General features: G+C 46.6%; 1 protein-coding gene across 1 annotated transcript; it reads left to right on the plus strand.

Annotated features, from left to right (window-relative positions):
• Window positions 1–27193, plus strand: LOC140916327 (vitamin D3 hydroxylase-associated protein-like). Its single transcript, XM_073357822.1, has 16 exons — window positions 1–861; window positions 2753–3087; window positions 5044–5157; window positions 6653–6796; window positions 9578–9711; window positions 10048–10254; window positions 11729–11769; window positions 12538–12662; window positions 12960–13085; window positions 14239–14336; window positions 18011–18110; window positions 20193–20236; window positions 23424–23463; window positions 24898–25006; window positions 25962–26107; window positions 26808–27193. The coding sequence occupies exons 2-16, from the start codon at window positions 2878–2880 to the stop codon at window positions 26985–26987; spliced, it is 1818 nt and encodes a 605-aa protein (XP_073213923.1). The 5' UTR covers window positions 1–861; window positions 2753–2877; the 3' UTR covers window positions 26988–27193.
• Window positions 27194–27890: the final 697 nt, after the last annotated feature.

The following is a 27890-nucleotide window of genomic DNA, read 5'->3' on the forward strand; positions in this document are numbered from 1 at the left end:
TCCTCACTGCAGACTGGGCGCATTCCGGCATGAGTGAAAGCAGAGCCTGGGCTACCCCCAGGCTATGCTTGCTCACTGGGGCTGAGAGCACCTCCAACCCGAGCAGTGCTCAGTGTGCCAGGAGGCTGAGGGGGGCTTCTTTGATCAGCTGCTTTCCCCAGCGCCCTGCCACCTGGGGCAGAGAAATCAGAGATGCATCAGAAAGCAGGCAGAGTGCTTTCCCCTTTCCCTCCGGAGCTGACAGCTTTCTCGCTGGGGGGCTCAAAACTGATGGCGGGCAGAACAGACATGGGGATAGATCTGATGGGAGGTCTCGGGGCACAGCATTAATTTGGGGGGGTTGAGTTTTAAGCAAGAGGATGGTCACATCTGGGGCTGGTGATAGACCCCCTCTCTCATCCCCCACAGACAGTTTTCTCAGACCACTGTAAGCACCGAATCCCAGGCCAGGGGTTTTTGTGTATGGAAGAGGAGGGGAACGGTTGGGCTAAAACCCGGGTCAGAGGCCAGGTTAATGGTGTAGTGAAGACACACCAAGAGAGGCAAAAACAAAAAACCCCAAACCGCTTGCAGAGATCGGTGGGTTAAACTTGGTTGCATTTTAGCCAGGATATGAGAAAACATCTACTCCTGCTGTAACCTTTAGTTAGTGGGGTTAGTTACTATATTAATTATTGCTAGAGGTGTGTCTAAGCCACGCAGTTCAGAGCTGGATTTTGAGCACCCTAAGCTCAGGGTTGGTCAGATGTCTGTCCATTATAGAAAAAGGAAGGACTGCACAGTGGTTAGGACACTAGATGTAGGACTTGGGAGCCTGGGTTCAATTCCCTGCTCAGCCAGAGACTTCCAGTGTGACCTTGGGTAAGTCAATCGCTCAGTGCCTCAGTTTCCCATCTGTGCAATGGGGATAATACCCCAGCCCAGCCTCACAGGGGCGTTGAGGATAAAAGAATCAGAGTGTGAAGTGCTCTGAGACCACAGTGAGAAGGGTCAATCGTGAAAGTTACGGGGGGGAGGGAAAAGGGTTTTCCCTCTCAACCCACCCTGTCCCCAAAGCTCTGGGATTTTAGATGGGCCCCATCTCGACCTCTCTCTTTTTCTGATTATGAGCTAGTTACAGTGATTGCTGTATTCTGGATTTCTCTATTTGTGACAACCTCAGAATCTGATGGAGACATCCTTCAGCTTGCCCCAGGTGGAGTGCTGTGGCTCTTTGCCCCATGCCCACATCTTGGGAAGGAGACGGGGAAGCTGCGACAAATGTGGGGGTGCTCTTTGTTAATGATTGATACTGGTCTCTGAATCTGGCACTAGCCTGGTGCGTCTGTCCGGAGGGTTCTGATTAAACGCTTCTGTCTAGGGTGCTCCAGGCAAGGAGGCCACTTCTACGAAAGGGTCAGTAGGAGACCAGAGCCAGTGGCCTTAATAGCCCTGGGCCAGTCTCCTGGGCAGCCCCCAACCTGGCTTGATAGGGTGGGTCAGGACCCACATACATTTGGGAGAACCTAGGGGACAAGGGGAGAGAGAGTAAGGTTGATGGGCTGGAAGGAGAACAGCAGGGGCCTACAGCCAGTTGGGGTGGTCCCAGGATGACCCAGGCTGCAGTGTTTAAAGCACCGCCTGGGAGAAAACCCCCCTGAATGGCTGCTTTCCTCCCTTGCCCGCCTCCTGGGGATGAGCAGCCAAGCAGGGCTGCTGCAGGAAACAAGCAGAGGGAGAGGAGGAAACGGGAGGAGGCCAGCAGCTCAGGGTGGTTCCAGTGCCCTCCTGTGAGCAACCACATCACTCCCCTGTGCTTCCCAGCAATGGCTGGCAGGAGGAGAGGGGACCCCGCTGCCATCCCCAGGCCTTGGAGAGGGGTGTGAAGAACCCCAGGAGGAGCAGAAGTGGGGCTATGGGGTTAGAATTGATGGGGGGACAGGGTAGACTTGAGGGTTGGGTGCAGAATTAACCGGGCCAGGGGACAGGCAGACATGGGAGTGCTGATTTCTTTCCGGCCCCTTTAAGCACTGCTGGGCTGGCTAGGAGAACGTGAGTTGGTTTGGTTCTGTCTGTTAGATAGGGCAAAATAAACACAGGGGGTGGGGGGAATAGCTCAGTGGTTTGAGCATTGGCCTGCTAAACCCAGGGTTGTGAGTTCAATCCTTGAGGGGGCCATTTAGGGATCTGGAGCAAAAATTGGGGATTGGTCCTGCTTTGAGCAGGGGGTTGGACTAGATGATTTCCTGAGGTCCCTTCCAACCCTGAGATTCTATGTTTTCAAAACCCTTTTTTCGCTGATGCTTTGTTCCAGCCACTCAATAAAAACACTTTGTTGCAAGGAGGCGGATGGTCGCTATATTGGGGGCCCCAGGTCCCCGAAGGGAGGAAACACAGGGACCAAAACCCAGCTGGACCTGCAGGGGGATAAGTGGTTGGTACACAGGGCAGTGTGCCAGGGTCCTGGTCTGAGAGTGGAAAATTTGGGGTGAATCTCATGAGACAGGGTCAGGCAAGAGGCTGATCCGTGGAGAGGAGGCTCTCAGAGAGACCAAACAAGGGACACGGGTGCTGCTTGTCTCGTACCCGTGAGGCTCTCGTTGGTTCCCGTTGACATTCAACATCTCATTTCAAATGGGACAGCCTCTTGGCCTGCACAGAGGAGAAATGAAGCCCCCACTCGGCTATCGCTGATGGGGCGAAGGTTCAGTGCCGGGGTGAAGTCCAGGGTTTAGGATGCCCAGCCCTGGATTTTTATGCTCTCCTGTTTCAGAGCTGGTCTCTAGCTGACTGCACGCTGCAGGCGGCTAAGTAGCACCCGCCTTCGCCTGTCCTTTCCTGCTCGCGCGCCCGAGCCCAGCGCATCGGCAGGCGTGAAGGCTGGGAGACGGTCCCGCTATGATTTGGGCAGATCTGTGGCTGCTCTTGCCTGAGGGCGAGGTTGATCCTCGCGCCATGGCAGCCCTGCTCTGCGGCTCAGCTGCAGCCGTCCTGGCGCTGAGATGGGTGAGGCAGAGGCGGATCCAGGAGAAGATGGAACAGGCAAGGAGGACGCGGGATCTCGGTCTAGAACGAATGGAAAAGGTGGCTCAGCGGTTTAAACAGCTGGTAACTTTCACTTTCTGGCCAGGGGCGGATTTGGGTCACCTTAAGCAAGTGGGTGGAGATTGTTTAGGGAATGAACAATCATTTGGGGGCACGGTCATGCCGAGCAGCAGCCCACCTTGAGGGGGAGCTCCCTTCCATATACAGGTTTCAGAGTAACAGCCGTGTTAGTCTGTATTCGCAAAAAGAAAAGGAGGACTTGTGGCACCTTAGAGACTAACATATTTATTTGAGCATGAGCTTTCGATGCATCCGATGAAGTGAGCTGTAGCTCACGAAAGCTTATGCTCAAATAAATTGGTTAGTCTCTAAGGTGCCACAAGTCCTCCTTTTCTTCTTCCATATACAGTGACATACCCCCTTTATCAGGTTCAGCCTGCTGCACCCCTATTCTCCATGGCCTCAGCCCCACTCCCTTTGGAGAGCCGTGGGCCCTCAGTGCAAGGCCCAAGTAAAGGGACTTTATTTCTGCTTAACTCTTGCATACGAATGAGCAGAAGGGTATTTTGGCACACTCTGCTGCAGGGTGTATCTACTCGCTCTTAGATTGTAAGGTCCTTGGAGCAGAGATTGTATAAACTGACAATTATAGCCAATTGCAAATTGGGGGCAGAAGAATGCAAACGTTTCAGATTCTTTTTCCATCTAAATGTTACCTTTTGAAAATGCTGACTGGGTCTCAGCTGAAAAATCAAGGCACTAACTAGGCAAGGAAAAGGCTGTACAGTAAGTAATGCAAGTGTGTCACACAACTCAAACCACTGAGGCTGCTGCAGCTCCTTGGACAAAGAGGAAATTAGTGGGTTTTCTGCATGAGAAGGCTCTGTATTATTAACAGGATCTTGCGTGCCCGTGCATTCCCTCCTCCTGCACGGTCTGTTGCATTGCAAGGCTACCTCTTTAAAGTGAATATCTTGACAAAGCCCTAGCTGGGATGATCTGGGGGTTGGTCCTGCTTTGAGCAGGGGGTTGGACTAGATACCTCCTGAGGTCCCTGCCCACTCTGAGATTCTATGATGATTCTGAAAAAAGAAAAGGAGGACTTGTGGCACCTTAGAGACCAACAAGTTTATGTGAGCATAAGCTTTTGTGAGCTACAGATGAATGCATCCAATGAAGTGAGCTGTAGCTCACGAAAGCTTATGCTCACATAAATTTGTTACTCTCTAAGGTGCCACAAGTCCTCCTTTTCTTTTTGCGGATACAGACTAACACGGCTGCTGCTCTGAAACCTATGATGATTCTATGATCTTAAAAAATCCCCTGTGAGAGGTGTTTAGTAGAGCTAGGCAGAAATCATCCAGCAAAGTTATTGCTGATCAAAAATGGCAAAACAATTTCACAGGGAAACTGCTGCAAAATTGCCTTTTACAAGACTCAGACTGGAACTATTTTCTGGCCTGTTTCCTGCAAAATGTATCGTGATTCTTCTGTTCTTACTAGAAGTTTTTATCTGCATCACTTTGTAAATCAGTGTCAGAATTTGTAAAATAAAATTTCTGCAACTATTTCCCACTCCCCTACTTTGCCCAGACCCAGCTAACTCGTTTATATTGCTAACTTATTTTGGCAGACAACCTGCTTGAGTGCTCTCGCTGAAATCAAACAATGTTTTTATTTTTCAATAAGTCTCTGCTTTGTCCCATAATTTAACCAGAAGATAAGCCCCAGTGCTGTAAGGAGCTTCACCCGGGCGGACTCGCATAGAGTCCAGGAGAATGGATTCTATCATGTTGGCAGGGGATATATCTATCGAGGAGGAGGAGCGTGAATAAATCATCACCAAGAGGTTTTTAATACTCCTGGGTGGTGTTTATAAGCTCACCCAGGGAGCCAAGCTCATCCCTGCTGTAACTCTGCAGGCTCCCGTCGAGTTACTCCCTGAGTGTAATTGATCCACTGTTTGTAATGTCTTTTCTGTAAACCTTCCCTGTGTAACAATGCATCTACACCTGGCAGAACCCAAGGATACAGGCTGGTCACATCCTCTCCCTGCCGCTTGTGGAGCTGGCTGAGAAACTGAAGGAAGGTTCCCTCTCTCCAGAGAGCGTCCTCTACACGTACATAGAGCAGGTGACTACAACAAGGTGTACTGGCCCTATAAAGTTAGGAGGGGAAGCCTTTATGTTACTGCTGAGCAAGCTGGGTGAGAGAGGGGAATTACCACAGCGATGCTCAGATATTCCGGTAATGGGGGGCAAGTATGAAGCCCTAGGAAACTGCATGCAGTGCGCTGGAATATTTAGCAGTGGAGAACGGGTACTGCACATGTCCTCTGAGGTGGGGTGTTTGCAGAGGTAGAAGAGCGAGCCCTAAATGTAACGTCGTCAGTAGACCTGCTCAGGAATTTTTCAGTGAAAGGTTTTTTTAATCAGAAAATGCAGATTTGTGGAAACAGAAACTTTTGGTGGGAAAGGCTTGGTTCTGATGAATTTTATTGGCTTGAACATAGTTGATTTTTTTTTAAATTGGCCACATGATGTTTCAATAATTTCTAAATGAAAAATTCTGGTTTCCCCGTTTTGAGATGGCCTTTTTGTTTCAAAATTTAAGCTAATTGCAGTTTAAAAAATTAAGAAAGGTTGAAATCTAAATGAAATGTTGCAATTGACCCAAATCACTTTTTTTGCTTCGGATTTTCAGTTCATGAAAATTTCAACTTTGTTCCATTTAGGATGAGAAAAAAATTTATGGGACAGGAAAATCATTCCCCACCCACCCACTAGTCATTGGAAGTGGGGATAAAACCCAGGACCTCTGGATCTAAAAGTGTGAGCCACTGTGCGTGAACTGAAACCTCTTTTAGCTCCTGTTACCCAAGCCTGTAGAAGACTCATCATTTATGTATGGCCCAGCCACTAGAAGGTGACAGAGCACCACACAAGTATGAGCTATGTTCTCCAGGTGCATTCTGGGAAGTTGGGTATCTTGGCGGGCGGGGAGGGAGATTGGTAACGAGAGATGTAGTCTGGCACCTCTAGCTCACCAATTGGAATTTGGCCCAGAGTCAGAGACTCAGTATTGCCAAGTCACGAGTCAAGTGCTAAAAATCAAGAGATTGGCTGGCTTAAAAATCCTAAGAATTAAATAAACATTGGGGTTCATTTTATTTGCCTTCTGGTATCTGAGCCCTTCGGACTGACATGCTCAAGCTTTTCTCTGCAACCACCAGGTATTATTTTTTTTAAATGAAAGCTGAGAGTCTCAAGTCATCACATGACTCCAGGAGCTGGGACTTTAAAAGAAACCAAGCTGTATGTTGCAAGAGTTGGCAACATTGGAGACCAGAAGTCATCAAAATCTTAATAGCTGTTCGGTGGCCTATGTCAGATGAATAGGACAAGTGCTCAGAGCACAAAACTGTCCTAACAACTGATCACAATGAACATACTTCTTAGCAGTCTCTATAGAAAGGCCAGGGACTGAATCTAAAGTCTGAAAAATAGAGCTCCAAAGGTTTGGCAAGGTCCCTCTTTTCAACCTCAAATATACTGTCCTTATTAATTGTTATACCCCCTTCCCTTCTCGTTGTGTTTGCCCTGCTGCTGTTCTCCGTGTCCATGGAAAGGCCTTGGAGGTGACCCGGGAGGTGAACTGTGTGACAGATTTTATGCAAGGCTGTGAGGAGCAACTGCGGGAAGTGCAAAGGCAGAAGGAGAGAGGGTTACTGTATGGAGTTCCTGTCAGCATCAAGGATCACATTGGCTGCAAGGTGGGCACGGTATTCCTATAAACTGCTGGTCTGTTGACTACCTTGTACCGTTCTAAGTAATCAGGGGTGTTCGTAAAAACTGGGGAGTTTAGACTTTTGAAAGGGGGGTTTTATCTCAAACAAGTCACCCTAAAAATTTCAGACGAAAGACCACTCATAAGCAGTTGACTCACATGATTAATTCAAAAAAATTAATCACAATTAAAAAAATGAATTGTGATTAATCACACTGTTAAACAGTAGAATACCAATTTGAAATGTATTAAATATTTTTGGATGTTTTCTACATTTTCAAATATATCAATTTCAATTACAACACAGAATACAAAATGTACAGTGCTCATTTTATATTATTTTTGATTACAAAGATTTGCATGGTAAAAATGATAAAAGAAACAGTATATTTTTCAATTCACCTCATACAAGTACTGTAGTGCAATCTCTTTATCATGAAAGTGCAACTTACAAATGTAGGGTTTTTTTGCTATGTAACTACTCAAAAACAAAACAATGTAAAACTTTAGAGCATACAAGTCCCCTCAGTCCTACTTCTTGTTCAGCCAATCACTAAGAGAAACAAGTTTGTTTACGTTTATGGGAGATAATGCTGCCCACTTCTTAATTACAATATCACCTGAAAGGCATTCGCATGGCACTGTTGTAGCTGACGTCACAAGATATTTATGTGCCAGGTGTGCTAAAGATTCATATGCCTCTTCATGCTTTGGCCATCATTCCAGAGGACATGCTAATGACGCTCGTTAAAAAAAAATGTGTTAATTAAATTTGTGACTCAACTCCTTGGGGGAGAACTGTATGTCTCCTGCTCTGTTTTACCCGAATTCTGCCATATATTTCATGTTATAGTACCTTAGAGACTAACCAAATTATTTGAGCATAAGCTTTCGTGAGCTACAGCTCACTTCATCGGATGGACAGTGCCATGTAAATGCCTATTCTGACTTTCAGGTGACACTCTGAACAAGAAGTGGGCAGCATTATCTTCTGCAAATGTAAAGAAACTTGTTTGTCTTAGCGATTGGCTGAACAAGAAATAGGACTGAGTGGACTTGTAGGCTCTAAAGTTTTATATTGTTTTATTTTTGAATGCAGTTATTTTTTGTGTGCATAATTCTACATTTGTAAGTTCAACTTTCAACTTTCATGATAGAGTTTGCACTACACTACTTGTATTAGGTGAATTGAAAAATACTATTTCTTTTTTACAGTGCAACTATTTGTAATCAAAAATAAATATAAAGTGAGCACTGTACACTTTGTGTTCTGTGTCATAATTGAAATCACTATATTTGAAAATGTAGAAAACAGCTACAATAATTAAATAAATGGTATTCTCTTATTGTTTAACAGCACGATTAATTGCGATACATTTTTAATCGCTCGACAGCCCTACTAATAAGCTTTCTAATGGATGGCCTCAACCTTTGAACAGCTTTCGATGAGACTCTTTAATCACAGACTCCGGAATATCACCCACCTCTTGGTGCTGTGAAAATTGGCCAAATCCTTAGCTCATGTAAATCAGGCAGTTCCAATGAACTGGGAGCTTTGCATCAACTGCAGATCTGGTCCTTCATGTCTATCCCTTTCCGAAGGAAGGGAAGTTTAACTTAAATGCTCGATTGATCCCATGTTGCCTAATTTATAGCATCAAAGAGATGGGCTGGTTGTATGGGACCTGTGGACATACCTTGCTTTGTAATGCACGCTGCAATAAGACACCTGCGGCTGGCCCAGGTCAGCTGGCTTGGTTCACAGGGCTCAGGCTGTGGGGCTATAAAATTGCACTGTAGGCATCTGGGCATGGGCTGGAGCCTGGACACTGTAGCCTCTCCCCTTGTAGATGTCTCCACTGTAAGTTTATAGCCCTGCAGTCCAAGCCCTGTGCATGGGAATCACCTCACATGGGCCAGCTGTGGGTGTGTTATTGTAGTGTAGACATACCCTCTGAGACACGGATATAATTGGTGGTTCCTCGCTGCCTTGAGCATATTGTGGAGACCTCATCATCCAGCTAACAGCACAGAAGCCAGCCACACTCTGGCCTGGTCATTATTGGAGAAGAGAACATCAGAAAGAAATGGAAACTCCTGAGGACAGTGTGTTATCCTGGGACTGGGGAGTCCCAAGCCATGGAAATGAGCCAGGGAGAAGAATCAAGGCTGGATGAAGAACCCTGGGGGTGGACAGTATCATGGTGTGGGTGCCACAATACTCAAAGAAGGTCTTCGATGCTGTGTACATGCAGGCATAATAACAGAATCGAAATATGGTCAGGTTCCAAGAAGAGGCTAAAATCTGGACAAATGACACACGGTGAAAATGTGTATGACGCTTGAAAGCTCATGAAAATCATCTTGAAGACTGTAAAGCTGCAGAGGCCATGTACTGACTGACCATGTAGCAAGAAGAGGGATGGAGGATGAGCTAGACTTATAGTGAAAAGTTTGAGCAGTAGGCCACAGGTGCAACAATATACGCCCCCAGGGAGGAAGGTGGGAATGTTATCTGGTTACCTTTGCAGGTCCATTTTGGTCAGTTCTGATGACGTTTGGTGGCCGAGTGGGGAGACCATCTGCCTCCAGTTGCCACAAAGCAGCTTCTCCTTGTGACAAAGAGCCTCCAAATTAGAGTGGGGGGTCTTCTATTTTCTTTTTACCAATAGAGCTGCCATGTCTCGAGCCTGGGGAGAAAATCTACCAGCTTCCAACTGTGTCAGCCCAGCATGTCTAATGAGCTTTATTTCCCACTCCCCAAAAGGGTCACGTCTCCACCGGTGGCTTGGTGCAGTTTCTCGGCAGAGTGGAGGAAGAGGACAGCGTGATAGTCCAGGTTTTGAAGAGGCAGGGGGCGATTCCATTTGTGAAAACCAACGTCCCGCAGAGCATGATAAAGTAATAGCTTGTTCTCTTTAGTACAGCTGTCCCAGGCCTCCTTCTGTCATCTCACGAAAGACATCATGCAAGTGAGGCATTGGCTTTGCTTTCTTCTCCCTTTCAGCACTTCTCCTGCAGAATCCATTCCTCCCACCTCCAGCGCAGGAGAAAAGTTACCTGCCCTCCTGTTTCTTATCACCATCCCACCCTTCGCTCCCCTCCAATCCAACGTCATCCGTAAACCCTTCCCATGCTGATCTCCCGCACTGGCCCATTTCCACACCCTGAACTCTCGCTGTGTGTGCAGAGAGAGAAATAATTAACAACAGACCTGCTGCTTTCCATCTTGCTCAGCTACGACTGCAGCAACTTGATCTTCGGCCAGACAGTGAATCCGCTGAACCACAAGAAAAGTCCCGGCGGCTCCTCTGGAGGGGAGGGGGCGCTGATCGCCGGAGGAGGATCCATCCTGGGCTTTGGGACAGATGTCGCTGGAAGCATCCGCCTGCCGTCCAGCTTCTGCGGGTTGTGCGGACTCAAGCCGACGGGATTCAGGCTGAGGTATGCGCTGAAGTAGAGAATGACCACATGACCACAAGTGAAATCTGTTTTACTAGTCAATGGAGCAAGGCATCAGATATCCCCAAGCCATGGTTGTGCCCTGCATAACCCTTGTATTATGGCTGCTTCCCTGCCTAGGACATTTCTAAAACGCCCAGAGGCAACAAGCACTAATGCCTAGGTGCTAACTTGGGTATAATTGCTTCAGGGGAGTTGCTCCATTCATGGCCGCAGGGGCTGCTAGAAATTGATTTTGGACCTCCTTGTCTCTGGTCCTGGACAGTATTTTGTATTTCCTGATTTTTAAAGGGTTAAGTTTAGCCAGCCTTCACGTTCCGTAAGGGTACAAGGCACCACTGAGCAACTGTAACTCTTTGTTCGCTAAATTTTGGGGCATTTAATAGAGACAAGAATTCACCTGCCCTTTTCAAAGGGTGTGGACTATCCTTTTTAGAGGAAGTTAGATTATATCCACGTGGGAAGATATATGACAATTTATCCTGTACCTATCTTTGGATCCACTTACTCAGCTCTGTCCTCCCACGTTGCTCCTGCTTTAATGAGACCCTTTGCTATAGACCAGATATAGTGCAATGCATGTTGGTAATGCACGTATCAAGTAGTGTTACCCGGGGTTCTTTCAACCCAAGCCTCTTGGTAACTTTTACTCTGTGCGAGGTGGTGTCAGGAAATAAATCAGGGGAGACACGGCCGTCCGACCAATCAATGGCTGGCACAAACAGGACAACACGAGTGCTTTCACTTAAAGCTAAACTTGACTTCGTCTCAAGCACTTACACATGTCTGCAACAGGTTAGTAAAACAGCCCCAACCCTCGATGATTACCGAAGCTGAGTGTGGCTCTCGAATGGCACAGCAGCAGCCCATCTGCCAGTGGGGAACACAACATGCATCCAGAGGGAGAGACCAGTCCAGACTTGAAGAGTCCCCCCCACCTCAAACTTTTTCCCCTTATTTCTAATACAGTGACATGTCCCTTAAAGAAAACTTTGTTAAGCAAGCAGTTTCAATGGTCCAGCAAGAGGTTTCCTTCTGATTATTGATTAACCAGGTGTGGGGTTTTCCCAGAGTCTGCAGCCTTGAGGCCCTAATAGACATTCCTGGGGCACATCCTGCTCTTCTAAAATGCATGTATCAGCAACTTCAACACAATTCTTATCAGGAAGGACACGGGGTCAAGCTGCCCTTTCGGTGGCACCCAAAACCCCCTCCCCCCGCCGTGGTTACGCTGAGGCTGCTGCATGGCCACTTTACGGCCTGCGGACTTGGCTGCTTTTAGCAGTAACCAACAGCGGTTTCAGGCACTTGACTGGTTTGCCAAAATCACCCTGTACGGTAGCATCGGTAGTCTGTTTCGGAAGCAAGTGCAGTATTTGCAGTTCAGCCAGAGCGATTCCTTCCAAATACCGTTAACTGTTGCTAATTTGTTTCTCCCATTTTATATATTTCATAGCATCCAAGGTCTCACCAGTCCTATAGCCGGCATGAAATCAGGTGAGTCCGTCCTAGTTACCTGGAGGATAACGTATGGATGCTAGTTGAAGACATGGTTAGTTGATGACAAGTTCTGAGCAGGGAAAATTGGAAGAGGTGGTTAGCCAGATCCTGGCCCCTGCTACAGCCCCTTTGTGCTGTCACTTTCCATTTTTATTATGGTGAGTAGGTATTTTAAGAAATACAACACTGTCCCTTTAAATTTCACACTGCCATAGCACTTCATGCTGTATAGAAGAGGATCTTGATTATTTTGATGACTAAGCAGAAGATTGTCTGCTACATCCAGCTGTCTCTGGGTGCAGCGCAGAGGGGTGTGTTGGGGAGCTGGGCAATGGCACCCTGATTCTCTGCCTGGCCTGGCCCCAGATACAGGTTAGAGCAGCCTGGGGGCTGCCCTAACCTGCGCCAGCTGGCATGGGGTCCCTAAGACCACTTGGAGATTGCCAGAGCAGGTTGCACTCTGGCCACCCCTCTGGTCTGGGGAATGGCAGGTGGGGAAGGATAGGAACCGGCTTTGCTGGCTCTGGGGTCTCCTCCCTGCTAGGGGTATCCCCAACAGGGAGATTACAGACACTGTCTGCTCCTTTTGCTCTGCCTGATGCAAGGGAAACAGAGTAGGATCGAGGATCTGGCCCCAAGCATTTGACCCACCATGCCCTGTGCTGTTGAACAGCCTCCCACGCGTTAGCCAAGAGATGGACTATGTAATGGGGCACCTCTGCATTCCATCTTCAGTGATGGGCATCCCTGCATTTGTGGTTGCAGTTACAGGAATGGTTGGGCCAATGGCGAGGGACGTGGAGAGCCTGGCTTTGTGCATGAAAGCGCTCCTGTGTGACGACATGTTCCGCCTGGACCCCACCGTGCCACCCCTGCCCTTCGACGAGGAGGTAACAGACTCGGAATGCTCCTCAATGAGGGAGCCTCCGTGAGACATGGCGCCGTGGATTAAAACATCCTAGTCTTTGCAAACCTATGATCTGTATTCTGGAAATAGCCTTGTGGAACCAACTATGGCCAGACCATCTTAGAACATGGTTTACTGTTGGACAGAACCTCAGTTCACCCACAATTGAGCCACCTGGCAGTGGCCACTGTCCAAGACAGGATACTGAGCTAGATGGACCTCGGGTCTGATCCAGTCTGGCAATCCCCCCATTCCTAAGTGAAAGCTCCTCTGCTTCTAGGTGTACTCCAGTTCAGCCCCACTTCGGATTGGATATTACAACGGAGATGGCTATTTCCAGCCTTCGCCCAGCATGAGACGGGCTGTCCAGGAAACCAGAAAGCTTCTCCAGGAGGCAGGGCATACGGTACGTTTCTTGTGTTGAGTGCGGGCCTGAGGGCCAGGGATGGTCAGAGTTCTAATCCCAGCAGTAACATAAAATATGACACACGTATATTTTCCTAGCGCCTAGGAGCCCCAGGCAGAAACCAGGACCCTATACTGTTCGGTGTTCATGCAGCACCTAGCGTAAAACAGTCCCTGACCCAAACAGCGTATCATCTAAATAGACAGGAGAGAGACAGCCTGGAGGAAGGGGTAGAACATGCAAGTTAGAGGGAACAATGGGATGGTGGCAAACATCATGTTAATTCCACCATTTTTTGGGGGGGTGGTGAATTTACTTAGGAGGTGATCAGTTAAATAGAAAGAAGGGAAGGGAGGGAGACAAAGCAGGGAAGAAAAGGGCTAGAGGGCCAGGTGTCTTTGGACAAATCATGTACTTCTCCGCTTCCCCCACCCCTCCATCTGTCAAATGGAGATCATGCTTATTCACTAACCTGTTGTGAAGATTAGAAAGTGAAAAGCTTAATTCAATAGTCTTTGTTCCCAGCCACTGCTCTCTCCCTAGCCTCGCTGGCCCACTGGTCTGACGTTGACATCTTAAAACATCGTCAAGTCAAAATTCTTTCCATACCTCCAACCATGGCTCAGGGCTTCCGAACAGCAGTGGGTGCCAGTTCCCCATAATATTACTTATGGTTGTGTCCCAACGAATAACAAGACATCTGAATCTGTATGGCTCCTGGTCTCTCAGTCCCTTAATTCAGCTCATGTTTGCCACGCAAAAGGGCAACTCTCTTCAGGGGGCATAAGTCAGAGGTCAGGGCAAATTTTCACATCACCAGGGAGACCCAGGTTTATGAGAGTTTGAACCTGGGACAATCAGTACCAAAGCATCTCTACCACTTGAGTAAAGGAGTAATTTCATTAGCTCCCAGAAGTAGTAGGCTGTTATCCATTCTGGACCTGCCACTAGAGGGGGCAATAACACACACTTTGCAGATGTGTTCCAACGTTGGTGTTTAGGGAAAATGCATCTGGACACCTGGGGCTAATCTGAATTTGGAACAAGCTGAGGCCCCTTTTTTGCTTCTCTAGCAAGGTTGCAAGGTTTTCACAAACATATATTTTTGTATAATGTCTTTGCCTCCTCTTGAGCAATGATGGTTTTCACACAGCTCATCCCTTTTACCCCCCCTCGGATTGATTACGTGGTGGACGAGCTTTTCACCAGAGGCCTCTTTTCTGATGGAGCTGCAAATCTGTTGGACAAATTGTAAGTAAATCCCGTCTTCTTTGAACAGGGCTGGTGGCCGATTGCTGTGGCTCTATGTGTTGTGCAGGCAAGGGGGCGTAAGGAGGAACCAGCAGACAGGTTCCTTCTGCAAGGAGGACAGGTTTGGTTAGCCTGAAATTAACATGGAGGATGGGTTATCTCTGCGCGTCCTGTTATCCTGCTGAGACTCTGCTGAGGAATGCTATTAAGAAACTAAGGTTGTGGCTTCCCAGTACATACTAGTTTGGGATAATTTACAGGATGTTAAACAGAGAGCAAGCTCTGTCAGTCCCATTATTCTCACTTCTAGTGGGTGCTGAGTTTCAATTGTCTAGGCTAATCACCCTGCCCGTTATACTTGTATGGCATCATCTGCCACATCACACTAACCTGAATCATATACGTCCACACAATGGGTCCGGTGCTGTAGCATCAAAGCGACATTGAGACCCTTAGGAATTGCATCATTTCTGTGGGGTAGAACTATATTTTCCACTTCTTCATCATTTGCACTGCTGTGGTGGTTCTTGGTCTTCTGTCTCCGTGACTGCTGGCCATTCTGCTCTTGTGGTTCGATGGAGAAGGCTTCATAGAATCATAGAATATCAGGGTTGGAAGGGACCTCAGGAGGTCATCTAGTCCAACCCCCTGCTCAAAGCAGGACCAATCCCCAATTAAATCATCCCAGCCAGGGCTTTGTCAAGCCTGACCTTAAAAACTTCTAAGGAAGGAGATTCTACCACCTCCCTAGGTAACACATTCCAGTGTTTCACCACCCTCCTAGTGAAAAAGTTTTTCCTAATATCCAACCTAAATCTCCCCCACTACAACTTGAGACCATTACTCCTTGTCCTGTCCTCTTCTACCACTGAGAATAGTCTAGAACCATCCTCTCTGGAACCACCTCTCAGGTAGTTGAAAGCAGCTATCAAATCCCCTCTCATTCTTCTCTTCTGCAGACTAAACAATCCCAGTTCCCTCAGCTTCTCCTCATAAGTCATGTGTTCCAGACCCCTAATCATTTTTGTTGCCCTTCGCTGGACTCTCTCCAATTTATCCACATCCTTCTTGTAGTGTGGGGCCCAAAACTGGACACAGTACTCCAGATGAGGCCTCACCAATGTCGAATAGAGAGGGACGATCATGTCCCTCGATCTGCTCGCTATGCCCCTACTTATACATCCCAAAATACCATTGGCCTTCTTGGCAACAAGGGCACACTGCTGACTCATATCCAGCTTCTCGTCCACTGTCACCCCTAGGTCCTTTTCCGCAGAACTGCTGCCTAGCCATTCGGTCCCTAGTCTGTAGCTGTGCATTGGGTTCTTCCGTCCTAAGTGCAGGACCCTGCACTTATCCTTATTGAACCTCATCAGATTTCTTTTGGCCCAATCCTCCAATTTGTCTAGGTCCCTCTGTATCCTATTCCTGTCCTCCAGCGTATCTACCACTCCTCCCAGTTTAGTATCATCCGCAAATTTGCTGAGAGTGCAATCCACACCATCCTCCAGATCATTTATGAAGATATTGAACAAAACTGGCCCCAGGACCGACCCCTGGGGCACTCCACTTGACACCAGCTGCCAACTAGACATGGAGCCATTGATCACTACCCATTGAGCCCGACAATCTAGCCAACTTTCTACCCACCTTATAGTCCATTCATCCAGCCCATACTTCTTTAACTTGATGACAAGAATACTGTGGGAGACCGTGTCAAAAGCTTTGCTAAAGTCAAGAAACAACACATCCACTGCTTTCCCTTCATCCACAGAACCAGTAATCTCATCATAGAAGGCGATTAGATTAGTCAGGCATGACCTTCCCTTGGTGAATCCATGCTGACTGTTCCTGATCACTTTCCTCTCATGTAAGTGCTTCTGGATTGATTCTTTGAGGACCTGCTCCATGATTTTTCCGGGGATTGAGGTGAGGCTGACTGGCCTGTAGTTCCCAGGATCCTCCTTCTTCCCTTTTTTAAAGATTGGCACTACATTAGCCTTTTTCCAGTCATCCGGGACTTCCCCCGTTCGCCACGAGTTTTCAAAGATAATGGCCAATGGCTCTGCAATCACAGCCGCCAATTCCTTCAGCACTCTCGGATGCAACTCGTCCGGCCCCATGGACTTGTGCACGTCCAGCTTTTCTAAATAGTCCCTAACCACCTCTTTCTCCACAGAGGGCTGGCCATCTCTTCCCCATGTTGTGATGCCCAGCGCAGCAGTCTGGGAGCTGACCTTGTTCGTGAAGACAGAGGCAAAAAAAGCATTGAGTACATTAGCTTTTTCCACATCCTCTGTCACTAGGTTGCCTCCCTCATTCAGTAAGGGGCCCACACTTTCCTTGGCTTTCTTCTTGTTGCCAACATACCTGAAGACAGGTTTCAGAGGAACAGCCGTGTTAGTCTGTATTCGCAAAAAGAAAAGGAGTACTTGTGGCACCTTAGAGACTAACCAATTTATTTGAGCATGAGCTTTCGTGATCTGATGAAGTGAGCTGTAGCTCACGAAAGCTCATGCTCAAATAAATTGGTTAGTCTCTAAGGTGCCACAAGTACTCCTTTTCTTTTTGCAACATACCTGAAGAAACCCTTCTTGTTACTCTCGACATCTCTCGCTAGCTGCAGCTCCAGGTGTGATTTGGCCCTCCTGATTTCATTCCTACATGCCCGAGCAATATTTTTATACTCTTCCCTGGTCATATGTCCAACCTTCCACTTCTTGTAAGCTTCTTTTTTATGTTTAAGATCCGCTAGGATTTCACCGTTAAGCCAAGCTGGTCGTCTGCCATATTTACTATTCTTTCAACTCATCGGGATGGTTTGTCCCTGTAACCTCAACAAGGATTCCTTGAAATACAGCCAGCTTCTCAAAGAGAAGAGTCTGAAAGGGATTGAAGCTCATTCTAATCCCTGCTGGTAGGGAATTCCATGGTGGCGGGTCCTTCACTGACTACGTCCAGCCCCAGTGAGTTTCATGCTGGGCTCCATCCACTGTGGCATCCTGCCTGATCACAGCTGACAAGATAGGTTTTCGGAGAGTGATGCAGTCTCTGAGATATCTGGGCCCCACCCTACTTTACACAACAGCATCCGAATTCCAAATCAAAATATGCTGCCAGATGTATACAGTACTCTGCGTCCCAGAGCACCTCCCCAAACCAGCATAATACATGTACAAACAGGGAAAGGTCGGGAAAGAGGGTCTTGTGGCTGAGGTGCTGGAATCGTGAGATGTGAGGTTGATTCCTGGTTCTGGCACAGACTCCTCGTGTGACCCTATGCACGTCGTTTAATCTCCAAATGCTTCGGTTGCTCCAGCTGTAACATGGGGAGAGTAACAACAGGATTGCGTGAGGATACGTTTACTCATGGTGGATGTGCTCAGAACTAGGGTGCTGGGACGTGAACAACAAAACAAAACAAAAAATCCTGCAAAAATGGAAATACAGGAAATGAAGCGTTCGTGTCATGTTGCAGAGAGTTATTCCTGAGCATCTACACTTGCACCCTGAGCAATGATTCCTTTTACGCTCAGGGGTTCAGGACTTGATACCTTGGATTGGTGCCTGTGTGGGTTCTCATTTTACTATCTAAAGATGCTAAAATGCTGGCTGAGAAGCAGCACTCTACAACTGGATTGGCCTGACTGCCTCCTTTCTCCCTTACCTCCCAGCAAAGGGGACATTGTGGATCCAAACCTGAAATCGCAGATCAGCTCTTACTGTCTTCCCACTCTGGTGAAGAGGATTCTAGCCCTCATCTTAAAGCCTGTGGTAAGTCACCTCGATGTGTATCCTCTTCGCAGGCTTATTGCAGTGGGAGATGCTCAAACGTCTACAGGCTGGGAGGGTTCCCACAGATGGAGAAGGAAGACCCTCTACCTTGACACTTTAATTGGTTAGTCTCTAAGGTGCCACAAGTATTCCTTTTCTTTTTCCACTTAGTGTTAGTTTTGGGCCTAGAGCTTCCAAGGTGGTACCTGGGAGTTAGGCCCCTAAATGCTTTTGATGATCCAGGTGTTAGTGCCTAGTAGGCATAAAGGTGAAATTCAATGACATGCAGAGGCCTACATACTACTAGAGACCTCAAAGACAGGTTGAGGTGGGTCTGAAGTGGCATAAGAACCTTTTGCTGGCCTTCTGCACCACTTGGGAATGAGCCCATAGTATGTTCCTCTTCCATGGGTCTATGGCCAATATACCTTGTACAAAAAGAGCTCTTTGAAACCAGCTGTGTTGCCCTTAGCCATACGCCAGCAGAGAAGTGATAATATTTTTGATGCAAGCTGTCTCAGTACAGACCCATTCAGGTAATCTCCCAGAAAGAATTGAGCAAGCACACATGGCTCCCTTTGGATGTGTACTGAATTCCTGATTATTTCCCTCTCCCCCTCCATTGGAAAATGAGATTGCAAACAGGCATCCAACGAGCATCTATACAGCAAGCATTTGTGGTGACGTCCCGGACCCTATTTGCATTGTTCTGCTATTGTGATATAAATCAGTCTGAAGCAACGCTGGAATCTTGGTGTAAAACCAAAGCTATTTATTCCAATTTAATTTGAATAAGAACTTGTATTTAGGACCATTTCCCTTACGACAATAATTGTGTCAAGAATATGGTTCTCCTCCTTCTGACTTAAACCCTAGTGGGTCCAACAGGTGAATCAAAATAAAACTATGCTCTCCTTGCTTCATACTGTATGAAGGCCTTATCACAGAGCAGAACAGGTCATTCAGGACAGTAATAATCACAAACCTTACAGAACTGGCAGTAGGTTACCATTTCTTCTTGCTGATGATCAGATTTAGAGTTTAGCTACAAACAGTTAAATCCCAAAGGTGGGAGCAATCCCCAGCATTTTGCTATGAACTTTTTCTCTAGAAACTCATGGTGGACAATAAAGATCCAGTTCTGGATCCCAATCTTGGATATCCTAAGGCTTTGATGGTGTTTGGATCTGGGATTTTAGTTTGGATCACTCTCTAATAAATATGTATAGTGTTTCATCATTTTAATGATTGTTCATTACAGTATTTCCTTGTACTGTTTTAAGGGCACCATCCTGTGTGTCTGCTTATTCAGAGCTATTTCACTTACACTCAAGTCTTGTCTGAATCAACAACTAGTCCATGACAAACTGGGGGGTGAATCTACCATACACTAAACTGTCCATGTGAATCCTGCTCATGCAGGCTTACAGTTTCTTAGTGTGCTTTGATCTAATACCCATTCACAGTGGGACTAGATGAAAGCACACTAGGGCATTGTTAGTGTGCGTCAGCAGGATCCACACAGACAGTTAGTGCGTGGCAGGGTAGATTCACACCCTATTTTGCTGCAGACTCACTGTTCATGTAGACAAGCCCTTAGTAACGACAATGATGGGTGCAGATTAAAAAACGTAATTGAATCTGGAAGGTACAAAGCCTGGGGAAATGGGTACATGTGACAGGCAAAGCAATGCAGAAGCACGTTTATTTCTGTTTTCTGGTGTTGACGTGTATTTTAGGGCGTCTCATGAACACTTCTGCTTATACTGTTGTTCTGCAAAGGGAAGCTGTTGGGTTTTATCTTGGAGACACTGTTCAAGAAATGAGGGTACCCTCTGAACAGCATATATGTTCACTGTGGCAATTCTGATTGTTCACAAGCTGCTGCGCTATTTCTACTGCTGCAGTGGAAAAGGGTAGAACAGACAGACTTCATTACACAGGCCTGCTTTGGTTGGGCCTCGGCAGCATTTGGTTTTCGTGGAAACCTGAAGCAGATTAGCTGCTTTCTTCTGAACGATGCTGTTTTTGACTTCCCTGCGCTGTGTGACCCACTCATTCCAAATGTTGTTTCTCTCCAAGTATCCACGAATCGCCAGAGATCTGAACGCACTGTGTGGAGTGGGGTAAGTGGCTCTGTCAAAAACTCCTCTGCAACATCAAATTCAGGGATATAGAAAGGGTGCCCTTGTCGTGGTATCAGAAGTGGAAAGGAAGACGATATCTCCCCAGGAAACTATGCATTTTAACACCTTCCTTATAAGAATCAAGGCTGTACAGATAATTTTTATTTATACTGGAGGCCTGATATGACCTCAGGGAATGTAGAGCTCCTTGTTCTTGCTTGGGTTTTGATTTGTGCTCTGTGCTCAGCGTCTTCTGTGCCAGACTAGGCTGCTGTTCTCCTAGCAGGGCAAAACACACATCCGTGGCTACATACCTGGCCCGGGGAATCCCTGCTTTAGCTCACAAAGGTACTTGGATGGCAGTACAAGAGGTATGAATTGTGAATCACAGTAGGACACTGGTCTATACCCACACTGCACTTCCACTTCCAGCTCATAGCTGGTGTCAGAGTTTGAGAAACATACTGAAGAGTTTGTGTGTTGCATGCGAAAGTCTTTTGGGAACATAAATGGACCCAAAGCCCATTGAAGTCAATGGAAAGGGTCCCATTAACCTCAGTGGGCTTTGGATGAGATCCCCCGGATTACAGAATGCTATCCCCACATGTAAAGCCTGAAGCAGCTCCCTTGAAATGAGTTGAGGTCTTTTCCATTTGACCTAATGGAAATTAGATCATGCCATTAAGTCTTTTCACTTTTATTCTGTATGTGTTGAATGGAACTGCCCCAGCTTGTATATCACATAGAAATAGCAAGTAACGTTTCTTTTCCCCGAATCCCATTAATCTAATAATCTCTATCTGTTATCAAATAATCTCTAGCTGTTATCATCCTCAGATCTCAAAGTGCTTTACAAAGGAAAGTGTTATTATCCCCCATTTTACAGTTGGGGAAACTGAGGCAGGGAATTTACAAGAGCCAGGAATAGAACCCAGATCTTCTGAGCCTCAAGAGCCATTAAATCATCCAGTAAATGATGGAAATCCTTACATTTGTATGTGTATATGACTAATGAGGACTACTTATTTTTCAATTTTTTTGTTATTCTTTGAAATACAGTAATTACAAAAGTAGCTGTGATTCCCAGAAAAAAGATAAATAGGTGGGATTTTATACATATGAAATGATGGGGTTTAAATTAGCTGTTACCACTCAAGAAAGAGATCTTGGAGTCATTATGGATAGTTCTCTGAAAACATCCACTCAATGTGTAGCAGCAGTCAAAAAGGTGATCAGAATGGTGGGAATCATTAGAAAAGGGATAGATAAAACAGAAAATATCATAATGCCTCTATATAAATCCATGGTACTTGAATACTGTGTGCAGATGTGGTCACCCCATCTCATAAAAGATATATTGGAATTGGAAAAGGTACAGAAAAGGGCAACAAAAATGATTAGGGGTATGGAACGGCTTCTGTATGAAGAGAGATTAATAAGACTGAGACATTTCACCTTGGAAAAGAGACAACTAAGCGGGAACATGATAGAGGTCTATAAAATCATGACTGGTGTGGAGAAAGTAAATAAGGAAGTGTTATTTACTCCTTCTCATAACACAAGAACAAGGGGTCACCTAATGAACTTAATAGGCAGCACATTTAAAACAAAGAAAAGGAATTATTTCTTCACACAATGCACAGTCAACCTGTGGAACTCAATGCCGATGGGTGTTGTGAAGGCCAAAAGTCTAACTGGGTTCAAAAAAGTATTAGACAAGTTCATGGAGGATCGGTCCATCAATGGCTATTAGCCAGGCTGGGCAGGGACGCAGCCCTATGCTCTGACTGTCCATAGCCTCTAATTGCCAAAAAACTGGGAGTGGACAACAGGGGATGGATCACTCAATAATCGCACTGCTCTGTTCATTCCCTCTGAAGCACATGGCACTGGCCACGGTCAGAGGCAGGATACTGGGCTAGATGGACCTTTGGTCTGACCCAGTGTGGCCGTTCTTTTGATTTCACGACATGTATGTATCTGTGGGAGTATTGACTCACCACAGTCACTCCCCCTTGTGGCTGGGCATGGTAAGGCAGACTTCCTCATCTAACACCCTCCGGGGGATGGTCACCGCAGTCCCATGGTAATCTGCCTCTTCTCGTCGCTTGGCCCTCCAGCCAGGTCGTCTTGTTCCCACCCCTTCCCGGCTCCCTAGAGTCTGTTAACAGATCCAACGGAAATATAAAGACAACTGAGTCTTCAGAACCAACTGGGCTTATCTGGCTGCCCTCTCACTCAGGCCAGCCTCAGCTGCAACCCAGTGACGTCACATCTGTGCTCTGGCTCCTGTATTTCATTCCACTGCACAGTGTATGGCTGGTGCAGTTCTCCCCGTTCCCAAGGTTTCCAGCAGGCTGTCCCTCAGTAACCCCTGGTCTTCCCTTGGGCTTCAGGTTGACCTCAGGAGCAGCCGCTTCCCTGAAAGAGGGAGCTCACTACATCCTCTGCCCTGGGTCTCCTCTCAACAGAATGCAGAAAACTGAAGGAACCTCTGCCCATCCAGGCTTGAGCTGTTAGTCCTGGTGGGTTCTCCCCAGCTCCTTGGTCCTCTTGTGGAACACTGACCCATAGGGCTACTTCCCTGGACCCTTGACCAGCTCCTCTTCTAGAGCTTCCCTGTGGTTCCTGTCCCAGAGTGAGGAGCCTCTAATCCTCTCCCTCCTGGGCTTCTCTGTCCTGTCTTGGGTCTCCTCCTAGCTTTCACTTCCTTCTTTTATAGAGAAGACCCAGCTCCTTCCCAGATGGGTCTGATAACAAATCAAGCCTGACACACCTTCCAGGTGCAATAAAGTGGGCTAATTGAGCGCTGTCTCCAGTTAACCTTTTTGCCCATCCATGTGGGATTACACCCCATCACAGTATCACATATTCTCTGTGTGTGTGAGAGAAACAATGAAGCGAGATGGGAATGGATTTAAGTGAATTCATTGTGGATTTTGTCCATATGGCTGAGTGAAAAGAAACGTGGTGATACCCTTTTAAAATAAATACTGAAAAGCTCTTTAAACGCATTCCTAGCCGTATTTGGCTCATATGTTGTATGATTGCTTGATCTCTATCATTGTCATATATGTGGTCATTTGTGTTCTGTAATAATGACACTCATCATTTTAACGGCATGTTTATCTGCCTTTTATTTATATGATGTACTGACACTGACTAATTAATCCTGTAAATTTTCCAGATCAGCAAAAAACCTTTGGAAGCATCATGTTGCAGTGGCGGTAATATTCTTTTCTCACTAAGACAGATCATCAAGATTTCATATTGATATTTAAATGGTCATTTCAGCTACATAGTCAGTGCAGTACTGAAACTGATCACGTGAAAATAAACCAGACATACTTTGCTTTGAGAAACATGCATTTCTACAATAGGTGATGAGAGTACAGGCAACGCTTGTATGCACAGAGGCTTTTATTCACTCAAGGGAGAGATGATCCTTCAGCCTGCTTTCTCCAAGCAGAAATAGCACAAGAAGAACTTGTAATGGATAATTTCATGTATTTCCTCGTGAAGCATATCCATAGCTTCAAGCACTGGATACCATTATTGCTAGTTAAACCACATGTAGAAGTATCGAGGCTAGAACCCAGAACCTAAGGATTCAAATACACAGATGGTCAGCACTTGACTTAAGGTAGAATCTGCATGAGAGTTTGTGGCCTCTGTTGCACAGCTGGTTGGGAATTTTTGGACTAACTGATTTCCCATTGGAAAATGCCAGTTGAAACTTCTCACAGCAACGTTATTGGTTTCAATGGAACATTCATCAGTTCCAGGATGACTAACCAATAGCCCAGTGGTTAGGTCATTCACCTAAGATGTAGGGTCTCTAGAGTCAAACCTCTGTTGTGCCTAATTTGGAGCAGGGACATGATCCTGGCTCTCTCTCTCATATTAGGCAAGTGCCCTAACTGGCTATTCTGCAGTGTGTGTTGGTGTCTCATTCTTGATTTCTTGTGAAAAAATTCTAAAGATCTCGCTTTCATTCCAGTGCAGAACAAAATTAAATGTGAGAACTTGGAATTTTTTTTTCAAAACAGAATTCTTGGAGGCTTCAACCACTAGTTGAAGATATATTCATGCTTAAGCAAGTCTGATACTCCATCCAGCAAAGGGCAGTCGTGCACACGTAAATCGGTGTATTGGTAGAGGTGGCTGACATTTTTCAAATAAAATTTTTTTAGTTTGGAAAAACCACCTTTTTTCGAACCGGAAATATTTAGTGAAAAATTATCAACATCACGGACATGTTTTTTTTTGTTCTCAATATTTTTATGACATGGATAGTCAAAAATTTGAGTTTACCAAATCACTTTTCAGGAAACGGCAAATTTCAGCATTTTGAAATACCTATTCAAATAGTTATCAATGTGCTTTGTTGACCAAAAATTTGGTTTTCGGTGAACAAAAGATTTTTGATGAAAATAGATCTCAAAAAATGGGTCTACTTTGAACCCAGTGAATTGGACATTACTTTGCAGTTCTGAAATTTTGGCCAAATTTTCATCTTTTGATCAGCTCTGTATGTTATGCTGTAGTCTTCTAGGAAGCACAAAGATGCGTGAAACAAAACCCGCAACTTTTCAAAGAAAATGCAGATTGGCTACAACTGTAGCTTAGTTACAACTGTAACTCTCTCTCTCTCTTCCTAGGCTTACCGTACAGAATTCATTGCTAAATGGAGGGAGCTGGAGCTGAATGTTATTCTGTGTCCTGCTTTGGGTCCGGCGTTTAACAAGGGCTATCCCGGGAAGCTATTTGGTAATCCCCGGCTATGTCTAACTCTAGCAATTTAGGCTGGTATGGTTGAGGTACTAGCAGAAATGGAAGCAAGTTTTCAAGGTTGAAAAACCTACTCAAAGAGTAGTTATCAATCATAGAGACATAGGGCTGGAAGGGACCTCGAGAAGTCATCCAGTCCAACCCCCTGTGCTGTGCTAGGACCAAGGAAACCTAGACCATCCCAACGGGCGTTTGTCCAACTTGTTTTCAATGATGGGAACTCCATGGCCTTCCTTGGAAGCCTGTTCCAGAGCTTAACTACCCTGAGAGTGAGAGAGTTTCCCCTAAGATCTAGCCTAAACCTCCCTTGCTGCTGTTTACGCCCATTACTTCTTATCCTACCTTCAGTGGACATGGAGCACAATTAATCACAATTCTCTTTATAACAGCCCTTAACATATTTGAAGACTGTTACCAGTCACCCCTCAGTCTTTTCTTCTCAAGACTAAACGTGCCCAGTGTTTTCAACCTCATAGCTCAGGTTTTCTAACCCTTTAATAATTTTTGTTGCTCTCCTCTGGACCCTTTCCAGTTTATCCACATCCTTCCTAAATTGTGGTGCCCGGTATTACTCCAGCTGGGGCCTCGCCAGTGCCGAGTAGAATGGGATCGTTAACGCCTGTGTCTCACATACAACACTCTCGTTAATACACCCCAGAATCACACTGGCCTCAGCCCAAGGCTGGGAGACTTCTGACTGCCACCGTCTTATAGAAATGTCCTGGGAAAGGTAATTGTCCAACGTCTCAACAGGGAGCCTTTCATGGCCGCCGATCATTCATCACGAGTGAAGATTGCACCACCTGGCAAATCCTCCGAGCGTTCTATTCCTTGGAGTAAGGACTTTGCCCAGAGCTGGGGTTCAAGATGCCAAGCGCGGCTCGACAGAATTGGAAACCTGATGATCAGTGCTCTTTCTGTTGTCTCTTCCCAGCTGCTAGTTCCTATACAAATTTATACAACGTCTTGAACTTCCCCGCTGGGGTTCTGCCGGTCACCGTCGTCACGGAGGCTGACGAAGAAGAGCTGAAGAATTACAGAGGGCACTACAGTGACCCCTGGGATAAGAGACTGAGAGAGGTTAGCTGACATTACAGAGGACAATTTCCTGATCAATACGAAGGGAAGCCTACCCTGCCAATCTGATTTCCCTCTGAGTGGTCGAATGGGGGAAATTTCTCATACTCCTTAGTGACGAGGCTGCATTACGGGACAGGCTGAGGCAGAGGGCTGGGGAAGGGATGGGAGACAGATGAGGTAACTTTGTTAACAGTGAACACACAGGAAAGCAGAACTCCATTGATTTCAGTGTCGCTCCACTGATTTCCACCAGCTGAGGATCTGGCACCCTGTATCTCTATGCCTGTCTGCTAGCAGTGCCCTTGACTTCAGGAGGACTGCTCTAGATAGGCCACTCGTGGGAGGGACTAAAGGGGGGCACGTGACCACCCCACATCCTCTCCCCATCCCACCTGGGGTTCTGCCCTCCCGCTGCGCTGGCTCCCCCTGGCATATTCGGCTGCTCTTCCTTGCAGCCAGGCCCCAGAGCCACTCCCGAATGCTGCCCAGTACACTGGGCAGCGTCCCGGGCAGCATGGCTAGAAGAGGAGAGGCTCTGGCCCCGCCTCTTCCTCTCCCTGCCTGGTCCGGCGGGGGCACTTGACCCTGGGGAGGGTCACGTGACCCTTGGTGCCCCTCCCACCAGTTGGTAGGTGCTTCTGCCTGAGCCGTCGGTGCCCACGTGCCCTGGGTGACATTAGGGCGCTTGTCTCCTCTGCAGGCCGTGGAAGGAGCCGTGGGGCTGCCTGTTGCCGTTCAGTGCGTGGCTCTGCCGTGGCAGGAGGAGCTGTGTCTGCGGTTCATGAAGGAGGTGGAGACGCTCGCCCGCAAGAGGAAGAGGAACGTGGGACCCACTGATGATGATGAAGACGACGATGACGCTGATGATTTGGACTTATAAACCCAATCACTTTCCTACTAAGACATGAAATAATGTGAGGACACCCCTGTGAATCGGACAGTTTCTCTTAGTGATCAATAAACCTCTTCAAAAGCCCCTTCTCCTCGTTAACAATTCACTAAAAGCCTGACTCTGTGCAATCAGTGCTCCATTTGCCTGGGTTCAATTTTTAACCAAAGGGTGGGAGAAGAGCAAAAAAGGATCAAAATCTCACTGAAGGATCAGTGAGCAGCAGGAAAACAAATTAAAAAAAAAAAGTTCGAGGGGACACATGCGTTCCCCAGTTTACTCATTACTGCACATGGGAACCTGGGATTTGATATCCCTGTCACAGTTTGCGATCAATATCTGCCAATGATTCGTTGCGTCTGGGACCCTCCCTCGCTGTAAACTCACTGGTGAGAAGCAGGAAGGGGAGTGAGAGCTGCGGAGGCGGCTGAAAGGGGTTGATTAGTTGGTTTTCTTGGAGAATTGTTTGAAGTAGTCACACAGCTCTAATAACCAAGCATGGAAAAGAGATGGCTAAGGGGGGATACGACTGAGGTCTATACAATCATGACTGGTATGCAGAAAGTAGATAAGGAAGGGTTGTTTACTCCTTCTCATAACACAAGAACTAGCAGTCACCAAATGAAATTAATAGGCAGCAGGTTTAAAACAAAAAAAAGGAAGTATTTCTTCAGACAACACACAGTCAACCTGTGGAACTCCTTGCCAGAGGATGTTGTGAAAGCCAAGACTATAACAGGGTTCAAAAAAGAACTAGATAAATTCATGGAGGATAAGTCCATCAATGGCTATTAGCCAGGATGGGCAGGGATGGTGACCCTAGCCTCTGTTTACCAGAAGCTGGGAATGGGTGACGGGGTGGATCACTTGATGATTACCTGTTCTATTCATTCC

Source organism: Lepidochelys kempii, chromosome 8 (genome assembly GCF_965140265.1).
Source record: "Lepidochelys kempii isolate rLepKem1 chromosome 8, rLepKem1.hap2, whole genome shotgun sequence".
NCBI classification, from domain to species: Eukaryota; Metazoa; Chordata; order Testudines; family Cheloniidae; genus Lepidochelys; species Lepidochelys kempii.

Bases quoted from the DNA above. Each gene is read 5' to 3' on its own strand.
- LOC140916327 (XM_073357822.1), top strand. From the start codon at position 2,878: ATGATTTGGGCAGATCTGTGGCTGCTCTTGCCTGAGGGCGAGGTTGAT. The intron at 6,797-9,577 runs GTGGGCACGGTA...ACTCCCCAAAAG, and splicing joins AGGATCACATTGGCTGCAAG to GGTCACGTCTCCACCGGTGG. The intron at 26,108-26,807 runs GTTAGCTGACAT...TCTCCTCTGCAG, and splicing joins GGGATAAGAGACTGAGAGAG to GCCGTGGAAGGAGCCGTGGG.